Source organism: Ailuropoda melanoleuca, chromosome 3 (genome assembly GCF_002007445.2).
Source record: "Ailuropoda melanoleuca isolate Jingjing chromosome 3, ASM200744v2, whole genome shotgun sequence".
Taxonomy (NCBI): Eukaryota; Metazoa; Chordata; class Mammalia; order Carnivora; family Ursidae; genus Ailuropoda; species Ailuropoda melanoleuca.
The window spans coordinates 52,765,376-52,792,219 of NC_048220.1; the positions used below are offsets into that span (position 1 = coordinate 52,765,376).

At 47.4% G+C, this 26,844-nt stretch overlaps 1 protein-coding gene across 1 annotated transcript; it reads right to left on the reverse strand.

Moving 5' to 3' along the window:
* Positions 1–1,995: 1,995 nt before the first annotated feature.
* OTP (orthopedia homeobox) lies at positions 1,996–26,090 on the reverse strand. The gene is made up of 4 exons (XM_034656406.1): positions 26,000–26,090; positions 24,826–24,989; positions 9,279–9,688; positions 1,996–3,613 (listed from the first exon to the last, which is right to left on the reverse strand). Exons 3-4 carry the CDS (start codon positions 9,684–9,686, stop codon positions 3,083–3,085), a joined length of 939 nt encoding a protein of 312 aa, XP_034512297.1. The 5' UTR covers positions 9,687–9,688; positions 24,826–24,989; positions 26,000–26,090; the 3' UTR covers positions 1,996–3,082.
* Between the last annotated feature and the right edge of the window lie 754 nt (positions 26,091–26,844).

Below are 26,844 nucleotides of genomic sequence, written 5' to 3' on the forward strand. Positions count from 1 at the left end.
TCAATTTAAAAAAAAAAAAAGCACCACGTTAAGACAAGAGAGAATATGATGAAATGTAAAAACAAGAAAACGTGTTTTTCATCTACAGACAGTTCAGAAATGTGGTTATTATGCTGCTAAATTCTAGAATTCTAAAATACAGAAATGTTCCATTTTTATATGAAATCCCAAATGAGCGTGTTATTATCTCCTTTAATATCTTAACCTTATATTAAAAATACCCTTTAGAAAATGAATAATTGAAATATTCTGTGAACCCACCCACCAATTTTACCTCTAATTCCTAAGGTAACATGAAGATATAATTTTTCTTTATCATAGAAAATCATGCCTTTTTGTCCTTGCCTTCGAGGAGACTCCATTGTGCTCTTAGTTGAGTAACAATTACAGTAGTTCCTAAAATTCACACGTAGACCCAGTGGTACAAAACTATATTCTAGGGCAAGGGTCTTTTTAGGATTTATACTCAGTGGCAACCAAATGAGAAATCTTCCCATGGGAATGGGTGCATTCTCAATGCCTATAATGACCCTGAAATTTTAAACCACAAGATCGATTTTGATTAGTGTTCCAAAGAAAGCATGTGATATTGATTTGCCTCCAAGTTTAAAACACACCCACAGCTTTCCCTCCCAGACTACCAAAGAAACAGCAATTTTCACTACTAGTTAGAGTGGGGATGTTCCCCGAGCACGTGGCTATCTCGCACCAAGTAAGGGCCCTGAGAAAATGAGAGTCTTCAGAGGAGGCAAAACCTGAGAGGCACCAAACAAAGCCAGGTCGTCCAGGGCGCTCGTTTTCAGATGTGTAGTTTCCCTCCGCTTGGGAGGTCCCACTGCCAAGCCTAGATCCTGAGGACACAAAGGGCCCCCGGTGGCCTCTTTGAGAAGGCCAGGAGACCTAGGGCCTAGGAAAGGAAAGCACTACCTTCCCCCACCCCCACCTCCCTCCACCCAGGCCCTTTCACATCCAGTGTGTACCTGAGGCCAGACGGGACTTTGGGTGACTCACGAGGGCAGAGCTCCCGGTCTCCACGTTTCCTTCACTATGGTCCTTCCTATTGCCTACAGCCTTCCCATCACACGCACGCAGCCGGACCAGAGGCACTCTCCACTCCTCTGCCCGAGGAAAGCCAGCTTATCAACCCTCCAGCCCTGCGTTTAGTGCCTGCAGCTGCGCCCTGAAGCCCATCTCGGGCTCCCTAGGCCCGGAGCAGCCCAAAGCCTCGCGAGGCCTCGAGCTCCCGTGAGGCCCTCACCCAATGGCCTTCTCACTTCCGGCCTGCGCACTGCGTGATTTGAGGCCAGGCCTCCTCGACCAGACGCTGTGTGGGAGCGCTGCTCCAGCTGCAGTGCAACACGGAAACTGATCCCCAGGCTGCTGGAGGGCTGCCGGTCCCAAACTCTGGGATCCCATGCCGGGTTGAGCTCTCTTCTCCTCCCCCCATGAGACCCTCTCCTGAAATTCAGTCACAGCAAAACCCATCATTCTCCATATCACATACTGAAAATGATTTTATTTTAACCATTTACATTTAACTTGATATAAACTTGTCCGGAAAAGTCAAATAATATGCTTTATATTAGCTCAAACATTTATTAAGAAAACCAAATTCCATAAATAAGCACAGACAATAAGTTAAAACATATCACAAATTGACCAGTATGTAACAAGAATGCTTTATCTACACAAAACATCCTATTTCACATGTTTGTTCATTCTTCGAAAGCGCTTCTGTTCTCTGGGTTTGGATTTGACCAGCACATGCAGAAAGAGCTGACTGTGTTTCTCTGTACAAAGTTGCAGGGTTGTAGATGTCCGAGTGCACCCATAGGCAGCCAGCAAGGGCCAGGGCGGTGGCCGAGGGCCACGAGGGACGACAGGACGACCACAAAACAACCTAGGGCACAGAGCAGCGAGGAGAGAGAAACGGAAAAGGAAGCAAACAAACCCCAGTCCTGAAGGATCCAGAAAAGAGATGTGGCTTTTACTTTTATAAAAGGAAAATTTTCTTACGTTTACTTTATTCTTCCTTAGAAAGACTTATCAAAATGGGTAAAATCACCTCTTCTTCATCACATGACTGCTTAATCTACTCAAGCCACCCAATCCACTGGCATGTTCCTCCTGAGAAGCCTTCCCTTCAAAAACCTCACACAGTTGTGCTTAAGAAAATAAAAGTGAGACAAAATAAAAGCGTTCTTTTGCAAGCCAATACAGGGCTGCGTGGTTGTGACTGGGTGGATGGGGCAAGGGCAGGGTGGTGGAGAGGAAAGAAAAAGAGGAGTTCGGAGAAAGAATACAGGGATAAATCAAATTGTATCAGTTGGGCCCTCAGATGAGGCGGTTGTAGCAGATGCTTGTCCTCCTTAAGACGAAAATCCCTAACATTGTGCTGTCCCTTGAACACGTCCGTGTGTGACCTAGGTGCACTGTGTTTGTGTGTGTGCGAGTGTACGTAGTGTCTGAGAGTGAGCCAGAGTGCGAGTGTGTGTGTTTCTGCCCACAAACCAGTCCATTGGTGTCTGATTTCAGATCCTGAGTCGACTCCCTGGTAAGTAAAATGGCGGGAAGGATGCTTTTTGCAGGGCGCGGGAGGAGGGGCGTGAGGTGCGGGTAAAGAAGGGACGGGAGGGGAGGCGGCGAGCTAGGGGGTCGTAGGCGTCGTGTTGAAGGTATGGGTGAAAATGCCGCCAGTCGGAAGGCTGGGAGGCGGGCGCGAGCACGCTACGTGCGAGCCGGGTGGCCGGGGGTAGTCGGAAAGGGTGGGGTGAGGCGCGGCGGAAGGGGGTCAGGGAAGATTAGGGGAGACGGGAAGAGGAGCTGAGGGGGCGGGGGGAGGGGACCGGGGCGAGCGAAATCAGGCGGAGGGGAGGCCTCGCGGGCTGGGGCTTGGGGTGAGCCCGAGAGAGCGAACGAGAGAGGAGAGAACAAAACGACAAGTGGCGGAGGTCGGGCGGGGATGGGGCAGGGCGCCGGGGCAGGGGCCCGGGCAGGGAGCGGGAGCCCGGGCGCGCGCCGAAGGACCTCGGGGCGGCCCTGGGGGCGGCGCCGGGGGCGGAGCGGGCTGGGCGCGGCTGCATTAAGTGAAGCTCATGGAGACTGTGTGCTCTAGCGCCTTGCGGCGGAGGGAGGCGATGCTCGTGCCCCGCCACACGTCGCTGCTGTCCGGGGAGCTGCAGAGCTGGGGCGAGCCGGAGACGTTGCTGGGGCCGGGGAGGGAGGCGGGCACCATGCCGGGGAAGGCGGGCTGGTAAAGGTGCGACTGCAGCCCCGCGCCGTTGGAGCCCGCCAGGCTGTTGGACAGGCCCATGGAGTTGGGCGGCGGCCCGGCCGCCAGGCTGCACTGGGACAGCGACTGCGCCATGGCTTGCTGCCTGCCCAGAGCCGGCGGCAGCGGTAGCTGTGACACGCCCGGCATGGCGGCCGCCGCCCAGCGGGTGTCGTTGGCGTGGAAAGAGCACAGGCTGTCGCCCATGGCGGCGGCGGCCGCGGCGGCGGCTGACGGAAACTGAGGCAGGCCTGGCGTGGGCAGCAGCGTGCCCGGCGCGCGGAACACGTTGGTGGTCTTCTTGCGCTTCTTCCACTTAGCGCGCCGGTTCTGGAACCAGACCTGGAGCGGGCGGGGCGGGAGACAGGCAAGCGCTATTAGCAAGTCGACTGGCCCGGAGGGGCGGGGGCTTGAGCCTGAGAAACCTGCGTCAGACCCTGCCCCAGGTGGAACAAGTGCCTTCGACCCAACGCTCCCCCGCGCCCCGCTGGAGATCGCGGTTCTCGGTCAGCTGGAGACAACTGGCGCGCCCTGCACTCAGCAAGCGCCAGCTTCCAGGCCCCTGAGCGGTAGTGCCCTGGAGCGCTTACACTCGGTGCAAACATACCACCGCGTGCAGTGTTCACCACGCCCCTGCACGCTGGCACATTCTGCGCACCGCTTAGATGCACAGGTCTGCAGGCAGGCATGTGTCAAAATTGGACCCACAGGTGTACAAATGAAGATAAACATGTGTACCCATGTGGCTTAATAGCGTGCCTTATAACACTGATGGGGTATAGAATTTTCAGAAACGCTGGAAATTTGGAAATTGATGAAAGGCTGTGGATGACATAGCCAGTTTCAAAATCGAAAGACAAAGGAAAACCCCTAACGCCACGGATGACAGAGCGGAGAGGTTAATATAGTGATCCATGTGGGGAAGCGAGCTGCACTGAGCTACGGTGTTGTTTGGGTCGCCACCGTGACTTGTGATTCGTAGCGACTGGTGCTACTGCCACAAGTCTCCCTGCCTCATTCTCAAACCCCTCTAAGGGCACCTTTTATCTGAGCTGTGCAGATACGCTGGAACCTGCTGCCAGAGACCTGAGCCCTGAGGCCTGCCAGGCTATTTTCAGGAACTTACTGAGGACCCGAGACTACAAGACCTCCAATTCCTCAAGTCCCCCCTCTCTGTTTCATCCGTTTCATCTATGAACTGAAAGCAAATTTTCTGGATACAAATTAAAGGTCACGTTTAAAGCTCACACTGGTAATGAATCAAATTTAAGTTTGCGTAGACCCAATAGCCACATATCTTTTTAAAGGAGATGTGTTTGATAAAATATAACCAAATAAAACAAACCTTCCACTCGTTCTTTATTCACAATAACCCCGAGTTTCTGAACTTACCAGACAAATTTGCCTATTAATGTCATATTCATTACCACAGGGGAAGGAAAGTTTCTTCTGAAAGATGTCAAGTAAGCTGCCTGACCAAGGTAGCCGCCTGTCTCCCTATATTTGACTTTGATATTTAAAATAATAATAATAATTTGCAGCATGCCTACTTGGCAGGTTTGCAGTTTAACATCTACTCAGAGGTTTACTATGCGCAAATATAAATGATGCGAGACACAGCTCAGGTACTGGTTGAGTTTCCTCTTAGAATTTGGCAAATGCAATTTGACCATATTCGTGACCAAAAGGTCATTCATCCGTTAATGCAAGCTAATATTTAGTGTTTATTCTGCAAGATAAAGGATCATGAGTATGGACGTACCTGACCCGTTGTCGGTGAGCCAGCTATTCACAGAGGCGTGTTACACCCGTGCAAATGGAGACACTCTACACTTAACAGTGTGAACGGCATTGCAATCTAGAATTATCACCGGTCTTTGGATCGGGCCTGGCCTTGCTACTGCTACCATACTGGCGCCATTGCCCACCATACTATCGTTCTCTGATTTCTACCCCATTTGCCATGTTTCTGCCTACCCCAAGTTCCGGACTGTATAAAGTTGCCAGGTCCCTTACTTGCTAAAGCCCCTCGAGTTGGTGGCATGACGGATTAATGAGGCTGCAGGGCCCTTGCTAGTAACTGGAATCAATGCCGCCGGCCGAGAATTGAGCTGTTAGTGGCCTCAAGCTGAGAGTAGCCTGCAGGAGCCAAGGAAAGCACAGGGAGGAGACCTGTGGCCACAGGTCTGGAATGGGGAGAGGTAGAGTGAACGGCCTAGACAGGGACAGTGTCTATGTCCAAACGGTCCTATCTCACACTCCACACCCAGATGTATTTTGAAAGGTATCTGTAAAGACTGGTTCCTAACATCCTGCAAAGTGTCACTGAATCCCAAAATGTTTGAATGTTAGGAACGGGCAGTGGGGGAGAAGGATGGAAGACATCTGTGGGGGAGTGGGAAGAGAAGCAGCAGAAAGAAAGAAGAGGGGGCAAGATTGCCCCATAGAGTTTCAGTGGAAAACACACCCGCTAGAAAGGTTTCTGAACCTCAGGCACAGGTGGAAAAGAACAGCTGTAAAGAACTAAATATTATAGGAATAATCGAAAAATCGTGCTCAATTATGTTTGAGGGTTAGTAGTCAAATGATGGCTACAAAATTTTTTATGTTTCATGGCTTACTGGGGTTGGGAAAAAAAAAAAAACCTGCATGGGGTCTGAACACCTCCGTTCCAAGCTATGATGCATATGTTTTTAAAATGTGAATGTTTCCACTTGAAAACTAGAGCATGACGGATTAAAATGCAGGCAAAACCTAAGGGAGATTTTGAGAATGCACAGATGACAACTCCAGAAAATATATTAACCGCAGCCACGGGCCAACTTTGTACTCAGTTTGAAATGCAGCTCTTCTCAGAAAATGCTTAATACAACAGTGAGAATCTAATGGAGGTTGGAATTTAAAAATCCACTTTCATGATATCTGCTGTTACAGTAATATAGACATACTGTAAATGTATTTTAAAATATATAGCCCGTTTAATTCCCCAACTATAAATGGCTCAGAAATAGAGAAAGAGAGGGAGAAAGAGAGAATATTACTTTTTTTCCCCCTCAAAGCAAATGCTTTATGAAGATCTCATTGGAATCCAGCAAATGATTAATGTGAAGATTTGGGAGGAAATCTGGGGAGCTGTATTAAAGCCGAGATCTCAGGTTCATTTCGATCAGCCAGCCGTGAACTCTGGGCCGAATTCATTACACTTTAATAGTGCTGGGAGAGGAAGAAAATGCAATTTCTCATTCCATTAGAAAACTAGAAAATACTCTCAGCTTGTCCCCCTATTAAGATGTGGCAGGTGACAGGGCCATTCTGGGGGACACGGTCAATGGAATTACAGCACATTATTTTTGTTCGTATAAAATATTGAAAGGCAAGCCTGACTGTGCAGAAGTTATTTCACTGATTTGGTTTTTATGTAAATAAAATATTGAAAGTTAATTAATCCGTGCTAGAGACTAATGATTATGCTTATTATATTGCATTTGATCGCGTAATTTGCATGATTCTCGCATTGCTGCTTAATAAGCCATTCCAGGTTATAAATAATTCTGAAATTGGTTTCTAATAATGGCATGCTATAAAAGGAATGGTTTTATTACACTAGCCAGAAAAAGGGAGCGATATCAGACATGGAATTGGCCTCCATGTAAGTAGAGGTGCTTTAATAAATACTTAAAAGTATGATATATACCAGATATAGATAAAAATAAGCATGTTGGATCAGTTAGTGTAGAATTAAAAAGCATCTTTAAAGACATACAGTTGTAATAAATTAAATGTTTAGATCATTTTTAATCAGTGCAGTGGCCCACATACTGAAAAGAATGTGTGGCAATCTGTTAACTATAAAGAAAACTATGAAGGACTCATCATATAAGAACATAAACCAATTACTATTTAATTTGAATTTGGTCAAGGAGCAATGGTACAGTGAATTGTGAAGTAAATACATTTTCCATAAATTATTTTTGCATTACATTACATAATGTTAATCATTCTGAAATGTTAATTAAGAAGGTTATGTTGCTCTGATTACTTTTTAAACTATGAAACATTATTTTTAAAAATATTGAAATTGCCATTCTATTAAATTGTTCCTATCAGCAGCCTCAAGCTATTATCTTTTGTTGAACATTATGCTAGAACAATTAAAGTACTTTGTCTTTTTCTTCTTGATTATTCTTTTGTGTACTTTTTGAAAATAACTTTCTATTACATAGTTTGTATTTTATTTCATTTACAACTTTTTCTATTAAAAGAATCACTGCCATTAACCTTTGGAAGACCTAATAAAGTTTAATAGACCTCATTTTCTTTTTTCATAAAGTCAGTTGTCCAATTATATTTTATTTGTGATTCTAAGTTCTATTTTAATTTAAACTAATTACCCCTATGTCTAGGTTAAGCAACAGCATTTTACTCTTTAAAACAAAAATTATTAGTACTATTTCTCTTGAGGGACAAAAAGCAACTTTATGAATTTTGAACCTACAAAATTTTAACAAGCCAGTATTATCATTAGCAGTAATGGAAGCATTGAAATTGTGTATTTCTGTTAAGGTTTGGACGCAACTTCAGATTTAAAAAGAGGAGGTAGGTAAAATATTTTAAAAGCATGTATAATATATATCTGCGCAATGCAATTAACACTCTTTGGGTGTTTAATTTCAATGGCCCATGGTTCAGGGTTTCCAAAGTCCACTAATGAAACCACCCAGACTTATATTGGGTAAAAATGTTAATCTATATTATACCTTGATTATTTCTATATTAATCTGACCACTTTAAGTCCCCAATGATGATATTCATTTGATGACTATTTAGAACAGAAGCATATGTTATTCTTCCAGGTTAGACTATCTTTAAAATGTCGCACAAAGACAGAAACATTCAACCCTGTGATTACGGACACTTGTCTCTTACGTCTTAGATCGAATGTAAAATAACTGAGATCTTTAAACTTAATTTGTTAAAGCACCTAGAGCCGTAGTTGACACCCAGCATGACAGAGAGAAAATACCACGTCAGAAACAGGAAAGGAAGGTTTTCAGAACCCTGGATAGCTCAAGGCTAACTTCGGGCCTTGGAATTTCACCTCCAGCGCTTGTCTATAAAATATCACATATATTGTTTTCATTCTTTTAAAAAGCAAAAAAAAAAATCTGAGATTCGCTGGGCTTATACTCTTATTCCCCCATTTTCAGAAAAGTTATAGGTGTGATTTTATAAGTTATATTACTTTACAACTTGGAGGGTGGTTGGACGAGAACAAGGGGTCAGTAATGATTTCGTCTACTGCCTGTCAATCCTTCCTGCCCTAAATGTCCCTCCTTCAGTTCGGATATCTATAACAGCCTTCATCCCACTCCCCAGTTTCCTTAGGGGAAAACCAGGGCTCACAGACTGCAGGGAATCTCTTCTGCCGCTTTCAGTGCACTCGCTGGTAGACTGACATCAGAGTTCAAAACCTTTGCAAACATCAGAGCTAGGGCTATTTTGCCTGAAAGCGGCGGAAGGGAGATATTCAGGAGAATAAAGCTACGCCGTGAAATCCAGGTGTGGATTTTTTTTTTAACGTGCCATTATGTCTTATTTTCTCCCTTTTCAAGTTTTCTGTATAATTGTTGCATTCCCCCATTTATCCAGACGCCTTACATAAACTCATTAGGGGGTAATGAAATACTTGTCAATAACTCGAGCTGGAGTGGAGGTGCGCGCTCAGCTTAGCCGCCAGGGAGACGCAGAGGCTGGGAGGTGCGGAGCTTCCCTTCTCAGTCAAGACGAACCAGACGACCTTACAGTCGAACAACGCCGGCTTCGCTTTTGAGGCATTTCTGTGGGAATGTGGCTATACTGATGGGAGATGGAGGCCCTGCTTGTCCATGGAGCTCACAGGCAGCCAAAGCGCAAGCCCAGGATCCCGGCAAGGAAAAGACCCCACTTCTTTTGCCCCAACCCTCCCGCCCCTCCTTGTCTGCTGCCCTCGCGCCCAAGCCCGGCGTACCTGCACTCGGGACTCCGTCAGCCCGATACGCAGCGCCAGCTCCTCGCGCATAAAGATGTCGGGGTAGTGGGTCTTCGCGAAGCTCCTCTCCAACTCGTTGAGCTGCGCGGGCGTGAAGCGCGTCCGGTGGCGCTTCTGCTTCTGCTGGCCCTGCTGCTGGCCGGCTTGGCTGGGGTTCGGGCCGCCTTGGGGCCCCGGCTGTTTGTCCGGGTCCTTTGCACTCACCGCCAGCGAGGCCGGCGTAGAGCCCACTGTAGTGATGTCCTCCCCGGGCAGCAGAGTGGCTCCCTCGACTGGGTCGGAGTTGGGCGCCAGGTCCCCCGGATGGCCCCCAGGGTCGGAGCCCCCCACGCCCAGCCTACACTTCACCGCCTCCCGGTGGCCCAGGAGCTCGGCAGCATCTTTCATACCTGAGGAGGCAAGGGGATCGCGGTCACTACTTTCCTGGCGGTGCCAGGAGGGACTGTCCTCACTGCGCGGTCCTCCTTCAGCCCCATCCTCGGCTCCCTCCGCGCCCACGTTCGCTCTACGGAGGAAACTCCCGGGATGCTCAGCTGGCTTCCCCAGAATTTGGACAGCCAGGTTGGAATACCATCTCCCGGCCCTTTCCCCTCTCTCGGCAGCTAGCTCCTGTAGTAAACAACACATGCTTTCCGATCTCCCGCAATGGAACACTCCCAGACCCGGAAAAGAAACATGCCTCCGAGTCCCTTTCATGAACCGTGCCCCTGTAGCCCCGGGAACGCTAAAGCAGATCCTTGGACCGGGTTGGGGTTGGGCGGGGGGAGAAAAGAAAGAAAGAAAATTAAACGATTCCTTGGTTGCTGCCCCACCTGCGCTTAAGGCAGCTTAGCGAACTCTACCTCCGGCCCTCAGCCGATTCCCTCTCACTTTTGGAAGATGAATAATTCTCCAAGCCTTCCACCCTCTGAAATCAACCCAAATCAGCTCCGCCTCTCCCTCAAATCAGAGAAAGTGTTTGGAAAATGGAGTCACATCCATCACCAAAGATTCCCAAACCGGAAACCCAGAGCCCAGCAACCCAGACCGCATTAAGGAAACAAGTAAACTCTATAGACAGTACAGTGAATCAAACTTTAGAGAATTCAACTTTTCTTTCCGGAAAAATAAAAGGCGCGTTCCTCTCAGCCATTGGCAATGCCGAGTCCCTTGCAGGCGGGGATGCCTATGGAGATGAATTTGGCTTTTCTCCTTTCTCAATGAACACACTTAGAAAATCCGCCTCGACTGCAGCTGCTTCTCATTTATGCCAGATTTTTACAAATTCAACCATACTTAGTTGAGGGGTAGAGAAGGAGGTAATGGGGAGAGAAGATACGAAGAGGGAAAAAGGAGGAAAAAAAATCCCAAATCAAAGCAAACAGGAGGGGAAAAGAGAGAAAGAAAAAACACCTCCTAACAAATTATCTCAGGGTAAATCGCCTTTCAAAAAAAAATTAATAATAATAAGGAGAGAGAGGAAGGGGGAAAAAGGAAAAACAAAAAGTAACAACATTTCCCTAGTCCTTTTTTGGATCTACATATTCCATAGATTTTTTTAAAAAGACGATGTTAAATCAAATTAAACTTTAATGCAGCACAATTACTTTTAAAGAAATTAGTCCATTTAGGGCGCATTAAGGTAAAATAAGGAACAAATTGACAATTTCCTGCCCCGGCTTCTCCTGGCTGCCCGGGCGAGAGGCGCGCACTCACCTAGCCTGGCGTCCAGGAGGTCGGCGTGAGACAGCATCGCGCACCGCTCCAGGGCGAAAGCTGTTCCCCCCCAAATTTTAGCGGCTTTAAGTTATTTAAAATAGATATAAGCTATAAGCTATACGATATAGATATATATAGATCACCTAAATGAAAGAAAATTCGGTTTGTGGTTAAAAAGGGGGCTTCTTGCATTATAATGTCCTTTAGAGAGACGGGGAGGTGCTTAACAGTTGAATGAACCCGTGAGCAGCTCGGCAAGGGGACCAATCAGGAGGGCAGCCTGCAAATGTCAGCGCTGGAGAGTCCCCCACTCCGCCCGCCCGCCCGCGCCCGCCCGGAGGAGGCGGTGGCGGCAGCCCTGGCAGCTCCAGCCGCGAGCAGCAACTAAAGCAGCGGAGGCCGCCTCGGCCTCGCCCCGGGCTTCGGGGCCCGGCCTCCGTCAATTCTTCCCCGCGATTTTCTCCTCTCCTTTTCCTTGTCCCTGTTCCCTCCAAGGTGCAGCTCAGTGTCTGAAGACTAGGATCTTCCCGGGCCCGAGGCAGTGCAGAGGACAGAGCAGGGCTTGACCCCCGCGTGACCCGAGAGTCCCTCCCGCCCGCGCGCTCTGGGCAACACTGGCCTGCAGCGGGCTCGGGCCTGCGAATACGCAGCGCAACCGGGGCACGGCGCGGCCTCTGGACTGCGCCTAGACTGCGCTGCCGCCTGGCAGGCATGAGCCTACGGTACAGATGCCCTGGCTGGGACCCCGGGCCTAAAGAGTACCACCCCCTCAGTAGGCCTGAGGAGGAAAAAAGGAGTCGACTCCCCCGCGGCGCTTCCAGGGCCCGCAGTCAGCTTCCAGGCCCCGCGTGGAGGGTCGATTGGTGCAATCTGCCCCCTTCCCGCCGGGCTCCCACTCCTCTGCCCGGCCCACGCTCGCATCCTGGTCCACATCCTGCTCTTTTAGTCAAAGTTTCGAAGTTCAGCTCGGTTCCCAATTCCACTTATGGCTGTAAATAAAGTTAAATGCTCTTTATTTTCTTCTTGAATATGTTAAACTACTTGAAGAATTTAAAGTGCTTTGCACAAGTGAAGCGAACCATCTCTAATGTTCTGATTTTTCAGAACCAGCCAACAACAAAGTTTAGATTAGTAATATATTTCTAACCAGAGTAATTTTCAAGATCATTAGGCATTTATGTAATTAGTGCCAAATCTATAAGCTTTTATTACGATTATTAGAGTAAAATCAGTATAAATTTGTACTAATTTACTACTGTTTAGACTTGGCTGTCAAGCCCAGAGGTTCTTATTGTAAATGATAACTGAGGAAATTAAGTGCAAAATTCTGTACCATTTCTGATCTGCTCCTAAACAATCCGTTTCAATTGTATTTGTAGCAGAACATAATGCCCTTTTAAAGTTATTTGACTTGTATTTTTATTTGCAACACAAGAAAAATGCCCTCTACCCAGGCACAATGAAAAGTGATATTTACTACTCTCAACTTGATTAACATTGATTTTTAATTCGAGAGTGATGCAATTAAGATTATTCATTTAGTGCAAATAAAGCTTCCACAAAAGGGTGGTCCTATGAAGTCTGTTTTAAATAATACCGAGCAAATGGCTTTTTTTGTTCGCCGTCCAATTGACTTACACAAAACATTGGAAATGCTGCCTGAGAGCAGATGCTAGAGGAATGGGGGTGTGTGTGTGTGTGTGTGTGTGTGTGTGTGTGTGTCCTTAGCTGTATGTGTGACAGGGACCGAGCAAGGAGACAAAGGAGGCAGCAAGGCGAACTCTGGGGCAGTTTAGCTTCCTCCTCCTTCTCTTCTGCAGTCTGCTCCCTTCCTCCCATGCACACACACGTGCGCGCGCACACACATGCACACACGCGTGAATGCCGGGCATCAGACACAACGGTTCCTTCCAAGCTGCGGAGACCGCTTCCCCAGAAGCTCTGGGCCTGGCTGAGCTTCAGCGGCCGACGCAACTGACGCCAACGCCGCCTGTGTGGGGCTGGGGCGCCGGGAACGAAGGCAGCAGCTCGGCGGAGCCCGGGTGGCAGCGGCATGCTCGGAAGCCACCAGGGTGTTCCGCAGACACCTAGTGTCCTTTCGAGAAAGGCTTGGTTGGAAGGAGAATGCCTACACGGAAAGCAAATAAAGTCCCTCCTGGAAAACCTTCCCCTTCCCCAAACAAAACCCCAAATCCAGAAGCGACAGCGCCAGGCGCTCGCGGCGAGAGGCCAGACGGCGGCCTGGGGCGGGGCGGCGTGCGCTCTGGACGTGGCTCTCAAGTGCGCACCTGGCTGCACGTTCCCGGGGATTCGCAGGGGGTTGTGTTCACCTGGGAGGGACTTGCAGGGGTTCCAAGACCGGAACGCAGGGGCAGAGGTGGGCAGAAGTGTCAGAGCGAGAGAGGGGGCCTGGGAGCTGACCCTGCTCCTCCAAACAGGCACGTCCGTGGAGGCCCGGTTTGCCTTGGCGGTGCACCGTGTCTGGAGGGAGGGAGGAGAGGCCGCGACGTGGGGAGAGAAGGGCGCGGGGCCCGAGTCCACTCTGGTGTTCACACAGACGCTCTCGTCCTCCTCCCACAGCCACTCCCAGAACAGCCGCGGGGCGTGCAGCGTCCTCCCACACGCACTCGCTCGTATATTCTGTTTTGTTGTATCTTTCAGGTCGATAAATAAATGTGTAATAGTTAATGTGAAGACACATCAGAGTAATAACAATGGGACGAAATCAAAGGATTATCCATCTCTGTTAGTAACCACTGAATAACAATGTTGCGGCGTGATTGATAGCCCGCTTCATTTTATGACTTTTCTATTGGTCTTGATTTTTATAGCAGTATAAACAAACTAAATCATTTCTTCCAAGACTTCAGAGCATAAGCATCTGGGGGGGGGGCGGATAAAGGAAAGGAAAAAAAGAAGAAAGCGAGCTGGAGCCGGATGTCAAGAGCCGGCTGCCAGCAGGCGTGGCGAGGAAAACGACAATAGTCTGGATGTAAAATGCTCGTCCCCGCGCCCGGTTCCCTCTCGGCAGCTCGTTCTGGCCAATGTCTGAATCCACCTGGGCAGCGCCTGAGATGTNGGGGTGACGGGGGGTGGGTGTGGGGGCGTCGAGGTGGGGAGAGTGCGAGCTGGAGCCGGATGTCAAGAGCCGGCTGCCAGCAGGCGTGGCGAGGAAAACGACAATAGTCTGGATGTAAAATGCTCGTCCCCGCGCCCGGTTCCCTCTCGGCAGCTCGTTCTGGCCAATGTCTGAATCCACCTGGGCAGCGCCTGAGATGTATTTACCAGAGTTTTATTCCCCGTCATCTTCCCACGTTCCTGGGGCAGCCGGGAAAGTGCCGGTCAGGCCCATTGCTATTGATAATTTAAGGCATTTCCCACATGATCATGGGAACTGAAGTCCCTAACAAGGCGAGGCTTTAGCGCAATGGCCCCCAAATCTTCGGAATGACAAGAATGTCTTCAGAAATCACTTCAAAGCAAAGTAAAAGGATTTTCTATGACGGATCCAGTGATTTTTCCTCAATAAATAGGTTTTAGATTGTTACACACACGTAGAAGTGGAACAAAGGGAACTACCAGAAAATATATTGGTTGCCCCTAATAAAATTTATTTAGACAGTTTACTTCTCATAAAAAACAGAGATTGAATTTTGTACAAGAGCCTGCCAAGGGGCGATGCACAGGGAAATCATTTTTTTTTCTTTCTCCTCTTTTCCCCTTCTCCTTTTTAACGAAGCGCAAAGAGCATTTAAAGGCCAGGGAACCCGCTCTCGCTCCCGACCTGACGATCGCCCAGACCGAGCCCAAGAACTTTGTAGTTTTGAGAGAATGGGCTTACTGGGGTATATGTATATATATTAAATAAAAACCTTGATGGCCGATTATGAAAACTACAAGCACAGCGACTACCAAATCGGTGTCTCTCCTCCTGCTTTGCCCTCCTGGTCCAGAGAAAAATTTAGAAATACAGTATAGTTGGATGGGAAGGTGAATGGGGTGGGAGATCCTGGCAGCAAGTGCCCGAACGATGGATTTATGCTAATTAGGTTTGTAATTCTGATTTTCTCTCTAATTGTATTTCTGTGCTCATTGTGAATCTTTTGTAGAGACAGAAAGACGGAAAGAATAAAAATTTATACTAGGTGCTCCTGGAGAATTGGGTAGTGTGCCCAGCTCCCTGATTGTTCATTCCACTTACAGAAACCTTGGGTGTTTATTAAACGTAACTTTCGGCTGCTTGGGTTGTTTGTAAACTGCTCTCTTTTCTTTACAGACAGTGGGCTGAAATATGGCGCGTTATTATTCACATTCCTGCTATTAAATGCTGAATTGTAACATTGTTCCCTTTAATGAGGAGCGCCTCCCTCAATAATTAACGATCTCACATTTTCCTATTTTCTTGCCTGATGAAAAGAATCAATTTTAATTCGTGGTAAATTACAGCCATGCTTTTGGGTATTATTTGCTTACAGAAAACAAATCAAGTGACTTGAACAATCCTGTTTACTTTTCCAGATATGCAATAACCCAAACGCAGTGGCAAATCAGATCGCGTTTCTCGGCCCTACCTTAGAACCTCAAAAAGAATAAAGGGTGGGGGGCAAATCCTCGAGAAAAAAAGAAACAGGAAGCTCTCCAGTCCACTATGTCTGAAACAATGGTGACCACTTTCTCCTATATCTTACCCCAGGTGCTAGAATGGAAGCTCCCCCCAGCCCCAAACCTCAACGCCCCACCCCCGTCGGGGACAGGGGTCAGTGGTCCACATGTCCCCACGCTGGAGTTTGGGACTGCTTGATGTATGGTTCATTTGAAGGGACTCGATTTGAGGGTGGGGTGAATGGAAGGAAGGAGATCTGGGAGGGCAGCCAAGTCTCTGGGAAAGGGTGACAGGCACTTCCACACTTCTCTGCATAAAAGAACTCTCTTGAGGTTCCCCGCAAAAGAGACCACAGCCAAAGAGGCTTTGGCTGAGTGATCCTGCCTGGCCACTGCAAAAGCCCCCTCGGCTCGCCTTCCGTCGGCGGCTCTGGGGCGGGGGGGGGGAGCGGCAAAGTGAGCGCCTTTAACCCCTAGCCAATCTGGCTTGGGGCCAGCCCAAACTTGCATGCTCCAGGCCTCCCTAGGCCGGTAGCGTAGAGACTCTGGGCAGCTCTCAGCCACGGCTGTCCCTTTGATGTCTCTGCGGGCGCCCAGGGCCGCAAAAACTCTTTGCAAACAGGCCCCGGGCTCCCCAGACTGTGAACTAAAAGCCAAGAACCCACACTCCAGGCTTCTTCTCCTTTTTTTTTTTTTTTTAAGCGCTGGGAGCGGGGGCTGCGTGTTCGTGACGCGTGTACTTCTGTGAGCGCTTGTGTGAGCAGTATGTGTCCCCTGCCTGCTCACCCGAACCGCAGGGATGTGCCAGGAGCGACGGAGCAGCGGAAAACTCGCCCGGAAAGAATCTGATTTCCTACCCTTCCTGGAAGCCTGTGGCGATGCAGGAGCTCCACATAATTTTTTTCCCCCTGCAATAAACAGTTTCCCATACATCCGAGTTTGCAAACTATAAGCATGCTGTCCACCTGCGTGACCCTTCGTGGGCCCTGGGGCCTGTCCCTTGCTTATTTTTTTTCTATCCTTGCCTTCTAACAATTACCATCAGCGGCCCTCAACGCAGAAAGCTCTACACAAAACAATGACGGATCAGAACACGCCCCCTGATTCCGTATCTCTCTTTTTTTTTTTTTGCCTTTAGCCCTGTAATTTTAATGGCCCCAATTAGCCACATGGAATACAATAAGCGACATAGAAATTTTATTTGTATGTGTTAAGTTCGCTGCTTTTCTGATTTCTATTTACTCAGGATAAATAATCATATATCAGTTATTCAGTTAGGTGACAAGGCTAGTAATTGGAATAAAAAGAAAAACATTTCATCCTTATCTCTTTCTATAACTAGATATAGCGCTAATAAGACTGCATCAATCTTATCTAGCAAATAAATAAAATAGACAAACAAACAAATTCGCCTCCAACAAGTTAATGCGGTGTATCTGAGTGGAAAGTAGATATTTTCACGCATTCTGGAGCTGAGGAGTGACTTTTAATAAAATCACAAGAAAAATAAATGTAATTCTGTAAGCCATTCTTGGAGCCGCCGGCGCCCGCCCCTCCCCCCTCGCTCCCCGCAGGGCTCCTCCGTCTCAACCTTTTCCTTTTCGTAAGCAGTTAGTCCCAGCTTACGACTGACACCGGGGTTAGGTTTCTCTGGCTACTTTACACTTTGGGGGTGGAGTAGGGGAGGGAGATAGAATTCTATAGGTAATGAGCCTTCTTCAAAGAGAATTTACTCTTTCCCTGTTTTTTCCTTCTTTCATTATCATTCTGCCTTTGCTCTTCCTTTTTCCTCTTTTCTCGCTCGTTTTCTTCCTCTTCCCTTTAATCTCTCTTCCTCCTTTCCCTTTTCTTTCTTTTCTGCCTTTTCATCTTCCCACTCTTTCCTCTCATTCTCTTTCCGCTCTCCCTCTTTGCCTCCGTCCTTCGTGTCCTCTTTATTTCCCTTTTCTCCCCATTTCTCTTTCTTTCTCCCCTTTTCTCTATTCCCCTTCTTCTCTGCTTTCTTATCCCTCCCTCCTCCCTCTCCTTTCTCTCTACTCCCCTTCCCTTGCCCCCTCCCCGCAGCCCGAGTGCGGCTAATTCCGGGCGTCTATATTCACTCAATTAGAGAAATCTACAGAGAAGATCGATCTTCCATCTGCAGACATGCCAGCTTAACAAATTAGATTCTTGTTTCGTGCAGGTGATTTGGTGACAGTTGGGGAATTAGAAGTAATAAGTTGTTGTGTTTGAGCCCAGGCCGCCGCCGCATCCCCCGCCGTAATTAGTGCTGCTGCCCTCCATGTGGGCTCGATTAAACCGTGATTTAGCCGAAAGAAATATAATTATGGCTGCAAATAAAATAATCAGCATTGAAGAGCGATTTCCTTAATGAGATGGAGCGGTTGCACGTCACGGAGTAAAGGGGTCTCATTAAGAGGTGGTAATGAGGCTTGGGTGGATGGTGCAGTTACAAAATAGCCCAACTCCTCTGCAGGCCCCCCGCCCGCCCGAAGTGGCCGCCGCCGAGCCTTCACGCCATCGCGCCGTCCCGCAGGTCCCCGAGGGGCACCCGGGCCTGTCCCGCCCGGCCCCCAGGGGGCGCAGCGCCAGCCGCGCGGCCTCCTCCCTCGGACCCGGGGCGACCGCGCCGGGTGTGGGGGCGCCCGGCAATTCCGCGTCGGGAACCGGGTCTGCGCAAACAACTTCGAGGACACCGGCCGACGGAGGAGCGGGTCGGAGCGAGAAGCCTCTGACCCGGCCGGTGCTGAGGGGCAGGCCAGGGGATCTCTGGGCGCAGGTGGAAGCCCTCTCCCAGGGATGTTGAGTTCCACGGGGAAAGAGCGAGTCACAACAAACAGGTGCTCAGACGCAGGAGCACAGCACGGCGGGAGGCGTCAGCGCGCCGCAAACGTTGCGTCTTCAGCCCGGCTTAGAGCCCTGGCACGGAAGGGCCTTGGGGGTTCTCATTCTCTCCACGTCATTTCCCAAACTTTATGAAAGTACTGACGAGGCAACAACACTGTTTTCACCACCTCATAGGAAAAAAGCCTTCAATAGATTATTCCAAAGGTTTCCTAAATGGGTAGCCCTGACCTTTCAGGTTTATTAGGTTGAGGACAGCCTATGAATTCCTTCTTTATAGCAAGGTGTGTACGTACGCATGCACGTTGCCAATATCCAGATGTGGTGATACCTCCGTCTTTATTTCGAATTAGATTGTTAACCCTCTCCTTGATTCAGTTTTATCATTTGGAACCATTCTGAATTGGACAAGGAAGCACGCGTTATCCATACAACATGACAATGAGGTAGCTGACACACTTTCCCTTATTCATCCAACCAATATTTACTGAGCATCTACTATGTGCTAGGCATTGAGTTCGGCCCCGGTAAGCGAGAAATGAACAGACAGGCAGATCCTTGGCCTAGTGGAGCTTACAGTTCAGCATGCCCTGCATTAAATTATTTAGCCATTCGTGGCCTGTGGCCACTACGCATTGCACCTTTTGGGAAGCAGAGAAAAACCTGGGAAGTAGGTCAGTCTATCTTATGTCCTCTGAGCCTCCCACCTTCCCCACCCAGGAAGCTGGGATCCTAAGGAAGAAAATAATTTGATAAAACAAGTTTCTTTGGTGTTAGGAGCTAATGTAATATCCTCTATAGAATGTTCCCATTTTAGAACAGGAATTCAAGGAGAGGCAAGTTGGCTAGATGAACGATTTCCGTATCTTTCTGACGGCAGTAGGAGGCTTGGGAGAGGACAGTTTGGAGGTAAATCACTACTATCCCAAATTACTGCTTCCCTAATCAACATCACTTGTTCTGGTGGAAACTCTTGCACTTAAAAGAGTTTTTTCCCTTGGGGAGTCACAGATTCCCTTTGAGAATCTGATGAAAGCTGTGACCCTCCTCCCACGAAAATACATGTATTTGCAAACAACTTCAGGGGGTTCGGGAGCCCTAGTTTATGAAAGAGTAGTATCTAGATGAGCCTTTAATGTTTGTGATTAAGACTTTCAGAGAAGAAATAATGTAAATCTCCAGAGGAGTTCTATCAATAAATCTGCATCTAGGGAAGAGGTAAGTCAAAAATCAAAAATAAATTGTCAACCAGTAAGTTCCAAGAAAACAACTGGTGAGAAGATGCATGCAGTCTAACAAATTTGTTTTTTTGGTTTTTGTTTTGTTTTGTTTTAAAGGTTTCTCTTTTTTTTAAGATGTTATTATTTATTTGAGAGAGAGAGAGCACAAGGGGAAAGGAGGGAAGGAGGGAGAAGCACACTCCCCACTGAGCAGGGAGCCCAACGCGGGGCTTGATCCCAGGACCCAGGGATCATGATCTGAGCTGAAGGCAGGCACTAAACTGACTGAGCCACCCAGGCGCTCCCAGTCTAACAAATTTGTAACAAATTCCTATCTTCCATCTGACCCAAATATGGTTGATATTAATCCAAATCTCTATAAAATTGTCCCATATTGCAGATTCTTGCCAGGAAACCTACTTCGTTGGTGGGCAGCTCTTGCCCAGATGCAGGCCTGGGCAGGGACACTCTGGCTGGGGAGGGCAGCGGCGTCACCCCATGGTGTGTCATAAATACTCAGACCTGGCCCTGGATGGAGATGCAAGTGACTGTGATTAAAATCACACACTGGGATGACAGGGGGTGAAGAGTGATTAAGTCTGCTTAAGCCCACTAAATCCCCAAAATCCAGAGCTTAAGCTAATTCTCTTCTTCACCCCCCCCCAAAGGAATTGTTCACATTACGGACTGAGACCAAGACGTAGAGCTGCCTTCCTTCCCCTCCCGAGCTTTCCCAAAATGCTAACATACAGAACCAGAGAGTCTTTTGAGGCAGGAGCTAGTTCTTCCCTGGTTGCTTCAGAACAAGGGTTTATTCTCCTCCACTCCGTTAATTTTCAAGAGGTCTCCCACATCACCCATCAGGAGGGATATTGACTTTTCCATATACATTTTCCTGGCATAATCTTTTTTTTTTTACTTCCCATGAAGTGACAGCAATAGGGAGGGGAGTATGTATTAGTTAGGATACATATTAGGCTTCTATAACAAAGACCCCAACTTAAAGTAGCTTCGAAAACATGGAATTTTATTCTGACATTCCAAGGCTCACATTCCAAGGCTGATACAGAAGCTCCAAAGGGTTAGGAACCCAGGCTTCTTTATTGTTGTTCTGCCTTCCTAACATTTGGCTTCTGTCTTGTGGTCTGAAAAGGCTGTTCCAGTTCCTGCCATCACCTGTGTACTTTAGGCAGCTGGAAAGGGAGATGATGAGGAAAACTCACCATCAGAGCCCCGGTCTCTTTTAAGAGCAAGGCTCAAAAATGCATCTGTTACTTCTTCTCACAGGGCAGTGACCAAAACTTGTTATATGGCCATACCTACTTCAGCGCAGACTGAGAACTGTAGTGTTTATCTGAACTAGTTAAAACACAAAGGACTCTCCATGGCTTCCCTGCTTTAGATGCGGCAAAACTGCTATCTTCAACATGGCCCTCACCAATGACTTCCTCGCATTCGTACTGCAAGACTGGTGTGTGTTGGGGGAGAGGAGGAGGGAAGTGGAAACACAGAGGCCAGTTAGGAGCCTAATGCAATAACCCAAGGGAGAAATGTTGTTTGCCTGGATGAGAATGAGAGCAGTGGAAGAAGTGATAAGTGATTGGAATCTAGAAATATTTCTTAGGGAGAGCCTAGAATTTGCTCTCATCCCTATGAGAGAGAGGAGTCAAGGACAATGCTATTCATTGCTCATCTATTCACTGACCATTCACTCATTCATCTGCCAAATTGTTATTGAGCATTGGCTAAGAGCCAAGCATTGGGCTGAGACTTGTGGATATAATGGGTATATCATGCCTTTAGAGTTGATGAAGAAAGACAGCAGAGAAACAAATACAAACATGAGTGTGTATAATAACAATAACAATAATAATAATAATAATAATAAAAACAAGTACTAGAAGCCATGAGATAATATCAGAGGAGAAACCAACTTGGTCTTGGAGTCTGGGAAGTGATATGTACCTCAATGGTACATAGGAACTGGCCAGGAGATTGAGGTGAGATGGGGACAGAAGAGGAAGAGTGTTCCTGCAAAGGAATCCTCTCCAAGTCTTCATTTCTTCCATGGCTTCATGTTGTCTACTTGGGTTAGAACCTGAAAGCCGGGGCTATGAAGTCTGGAAGCTTGAACTTAGTTCATGCTGTCTTTAAAGAGAAGCTCCTGTTTGATGTTCAATTCAAGTTAATTTAATTCAATAAACATTTGTAGGTTCCAGTCTGGATTACCAGCCTGAAGACAATAGCCTATGGTACCATTTAACTGAAAGCAGAGAATAAAACTGAAGTTACTGAATTTGAGGAAATGTGGAGGCATTCTGGATGAGGTCAGACTAAAACTCGGAGGATTTCATCCTAGAAAGACACGTGCTGAGGAGTGATGTGATCAAAATCTATACAATTCATGGGGCGCCTGGGTGGCACAGCGGTTAAGCGTCTGCCTTCGGCTCAGGGCGTGATCCCGGCGTTGTGGGATCGAGCCCCACATCAGGCTCCTCTGCTATGAGCCTGCTTCTTCCTCTCCCACTCCCCCTGCTTGTGTTCCCTCTCTCGCTGGCTGTCTCTATCTCTGTCAAATAAATAAATAAAATCTTTTAAAAAAAATCTATACAATTCAGGACAGTTACAAGAAAGTAAACGTGAATTAGGAGACAACCCACAATGTTGAAGGCAAATAAAAGGAAGTTCTTTATACAGGGGACCTAAACTTGTGAAAATCATTCCCTCTGAGAGGCAGTAAAAGTACTGTGTTTGTTGGGATGAGAATTCACCAGCTACTAGAGTGTCCCCCTTGTCCGTGTTGTTCAGGATGGCTCACATTCTAGCCAGAAGGAAAGAAGAAGGGGGAAGAGGAGGGGATCCTTCTTGCTTTAAAAAGAACAAGCCAGAAGTTGTACACATCCCTTCCACCCAATCCCATTGACTAGAACTTGGTCAGAAAATCACAGCTAGGGATGCCTGGGTGGCTCAGTTGGTTAAGCATCTGCCTTTGGCTCACGTCATGATCCCAGGGCCTTGGGATCGAGTCCTGCATCAGGCTCCTTGCTCAGTGGGGAGCCTGCTTCTCCCTCTGCCTGCCACTCCCCCTGCTTGTGCTCTCTCTCTCTGGCAAATAAATAAAATTAAAAAAAAAATAACAGCTAGCTATAAGGAAGGATGGGAACCAGTATCTTTGTACTGGGTGGTCATGTTGCAGGTGATGGCAAGGGGTTCTGTTACTGAGAGAGCGAACAGGCACTGGGAGCCTTGCACAGTTTTGTTGCACTAAGGGGTTCCTTTTCTTACTCAGAAAGAACTTCCAAAGTTGGCTCTGGAAAGAAAATTTTTAGGAGCGTGTGTGGAGGGGGAGGGTGTGTGCCTACTTCTTTGAGTTCTCTCAGTTGAGTTTCTGCTGTCCTCCAGGTGTGTTGTTCCCTTAAATATTCTGGCTCATGCAAAGATTGAACCCTTTCCCTGGATTTCCTTAGCCAAGACTGAATGGAGCTTTCAAAGAGTTGACTATCAATGTCAAGAGAACAAAGAAGAAATAAACACAGAAAATATAAGAAACTCGTAAAATCCCCAGGTTAAAAAGTCAAGATATCTATCAACTCTTCCTCACTCTTGTCCCAGAGGTTTAGCCCAACGACAGCCCATTGACCACAGTCCTCATTTGTTGGTCTCCAGCTTGTTTCTGCACAAAGAATGCTGGTTTTAACCTTAATTATTCAAAAACTACCTATGGTGTCACCCTATATTTGAGCAATAAGGTATTCCCTGCCTTGGTCCCTGGCTTCAGATGGCCCCATTTGGACCAGCTGCAGGCCCCCTGGAACCTGTTCAGCCCCCTCTACACCCCCTTGGAGCTTCAGAATTCCTTGCCCAACATCCTGCTCCTGCTTCTAGGACTTGGGTGGGCTTCTTCCCATGTCAGTCCCTCTATGGTATACAGATCTCTAGGCCTGAGGGGCAGCTGTTTGTGTTGGGATATTGCTGGAGCTTGGACAGGAAAGCTAGGCTGACCACCTGTACATGGGAAGCCTGCTTGCTTCACTGGATGCAGCTGGTAGGTCGGAAGAGAAAAGGGGACAAGCCCAGGGCCTGGGGGCTAGGACTCCAAAAATTATACATTTCATTTTGAACTTCCAGGTTGTTATGAAGACATACTTGTCAAGATAAGAGAATGAGCATATGTCATATAGCCGCTTGTTAGCTTGCTTTATAATTTTTAAATATTTAGACATATAGTATTTGATCTTTTAATTGCCCTTGCTCCAGGTTCTGAAAATGTCAGAGGGTAGGCCTGGCTGTCTTGGCACATATCTTGTCATCTTTAAAGTCACACTGTGTGCGATTCCTTCCCTGCAGCTCATACTTTTATTTGCCAACCTGTGACAAGTCAGGGTAGGAAGGAAGGCCGTCATCTCTCAGATGGAAGGCCACCACCAAGATGCAAACACACTAGCCTCTTGTCCTCAGGTATACCATCCTCATTGCCACCTCAGAACCATGATATGTTGTTGTTTGTCCCTTCCTCCCAAAACACACTTCTCTGGACCTTCACCTGGTTAGCTCTGTCTTTCTTCAGGTCTTTGCTCAAATGTTATCTCTATACAGAGGCTTCGCCTGCAACTCCTTCCCAAATCTAAAAAAAGTCTCCCCAAAGAGTCCAATATATCCATCATTCTTTATCCTTTATCCCTTACCCTGCTTTATTTTTTCAGCATAGCACTAACCACCACCTGAAAGGGTGCTACATGCTTGTTTTTGCCTCTTTATCTGAGAAAACCAGCCCAGCTGTTTGTCTTCTTCACCTTAGTTTCGTTTTGGCGTGCCTGGGTGGCTCAGTCGATTAAACACCTGCCTTCGGCTCAGGTCATGATCCCAGGGTCCTAGAATCAAGTTCCAAATCGCATTGGGCTTCCTATTCAGCGGGGAGCCCACAGCTCCCCCTGCTTGTGCTCTCTCTCTCTCTCCGTGTCAAATAAATACATAAAATCTTAAAAAAAAAAAAGTTTCTGTTGAGTGAATTAAAGAAAGAATGACTGAAAGAATGGAGTAGTTGTTCGATAGCAGTTGGGAATCAGATACTCCAATTCAAATTACACTTATTAAACAATCTGAATTCTGAAGGAGAGGTCATCACTACTGGATTTATGCCTCCTATGTAGGGCGGGACTAACCTGGTCAGCTTTGTGCAGAGCAAATGCAGAAGGAGACTGATGGTGAAGAGTCAAGATGGCCCTGTTGCCACCAAGTCCAGTGTAGCTTCTGTAAAGGAAGTCGGTTTTCCCTCTCCAACTCTGTGCTCAAGCCAGTGCAGAGACGGCCATGTGCAGAGGACGGACTGAAATATGAGGTAGACATAACAGAGGATGCCAACATTAAGGGTCTGCCGTCAGAACCAGGAATCCTTAGGGATTAATGTCTAACATGTCTACTTTTAATGGTGAGAAACTGAGGCCCGGAGGAGCCAAGGGCTCATAACAGCTAGTGGATAATTAAGGCTGGAGTTCAGGTCTCCCAACCCCCAGGTCTCTTTCCACTCTCCTGGATTAACACTGATTAGTTTCATAGAAACCTCCAGAATTTGGATGAAATTTCCATCACATGTTAATTAAGTGTAGCAATGCTTATTAAAAGAAACCCTACTGATGATCTGTAAAATGGGGATAATCAGTATGTACCTCACGAGGTTGAGCCTTAAAGGGCTTGGTATAGAACACATAAACATAGTAAGTGCTAGTTCACTGATAATGATGACTCTGTTCATGATTTACCCATCCATTCATGTATAAATCTCCCATATTCTTGCTGAGAAGTTGTATTATTGACCACAGTGATTCTAGAAACAACAGGATTGGCCCCTGGCTCCCCATTCTAATCCAGGGTGGAGATGGGGGGTGTTTATGAGGGTTAAAGTTCTAACCAGGCCTCATACTGGTGGCTCTTGAAGCAGCCCCCACAGATCTGTAAGTGTTCAAGCAGCAGGAGCACCCTGCTGTCCCAGGTGGGTGCCCCCAAACTTCTGCAGCAATACTTGGCAAGAAGCCACTGCTCCTCAGGGGGCAGGGACGTGCCACGGTGGCAGCCCTTTGAGATTCTCACAGTCCTGTTTTCAATTTGGGCCCTGTAGCTAAAGAGGTAAACTAAGAATATTGATCAGCTCATCAGCTCACCATTAGGTTGTTCTTTTTCCCCTTCTGAAATTTGGTGTAGTGCTTGTGGTAGATGGAGGAAAGGCTGCCTCACATAGTGACAGCACACAGGCTCTCACGCCACTTCCAGGGTACCCTGCTGTCACTTGCGGTTGGGAGCTCTTGACTCTAACATTTTGTTGTCCTTATTCTTTCTCACCTGTTCATGGCCACCAAATTTTACTCCTTCTCATGAGGGGATGGTGCAAAGTGGGCCAACCTGCAACAGTCAAAAGTTGCCATGAAAGGGGGTCCCACCAACACTGGTTGGGCTGAGCTGTCAAAGAACTCCAAGTTCTCTGTCTTCCTGGGGAACCAGAGGATCTGGAGAAAGAAAAGTTGTTCATCTCGAGAAAATATTGGAAGCCCAGCTTTAGAAGAAAAAAGGAGGGTGGTAATGGAATAATGGAGTAACCAGCACCAAATCTATTTAGGCCAAGTCTTGCCTGCTCCCTTTGTTACCAGAATTCTGAGTCCAGGTGTCATAAAATCATAAAACTGTAATTGTTCATTGCCTTTCAGAAATAAATACACCCACACAATAATATTCCTCCTTTCCCTAGACTATAAGTGCCATTTCCCTATCTACCTACCTCCCTTTGGTGTACTCCATACCAACCATCTTGGCCTTGTGAACATTCATAGAAACAAATCTTTCCCCTAATTGGAGGCTTTCACACCTGCTGTTCCCTTTCCCCTGAAGGCTCCTCTGCCATTCTTCGCACATTTAGTTTCTCAGTTTCAGATCTCAGTGTAAATCTCATCTCCTAGGCAAGGGGCTCTTAGCTCTCTAAATATAGGCCCTTTCCTCTCTGTGCTTGCTGTTCAACCAGCACTCCGTTGATGCCTCCCCGACCCTCTCCCAGGGCTATTATTGAGTTTATTAAGTGCATGCTTATTTATTGTCTGGCTCTCCCATGACACAGTGAACTTCCTGAGGGCAGGGCCATGTCTGTTTTGTGTCCAGAATACAATATGTGCTCACTAAATATTCTCCCACTTGTT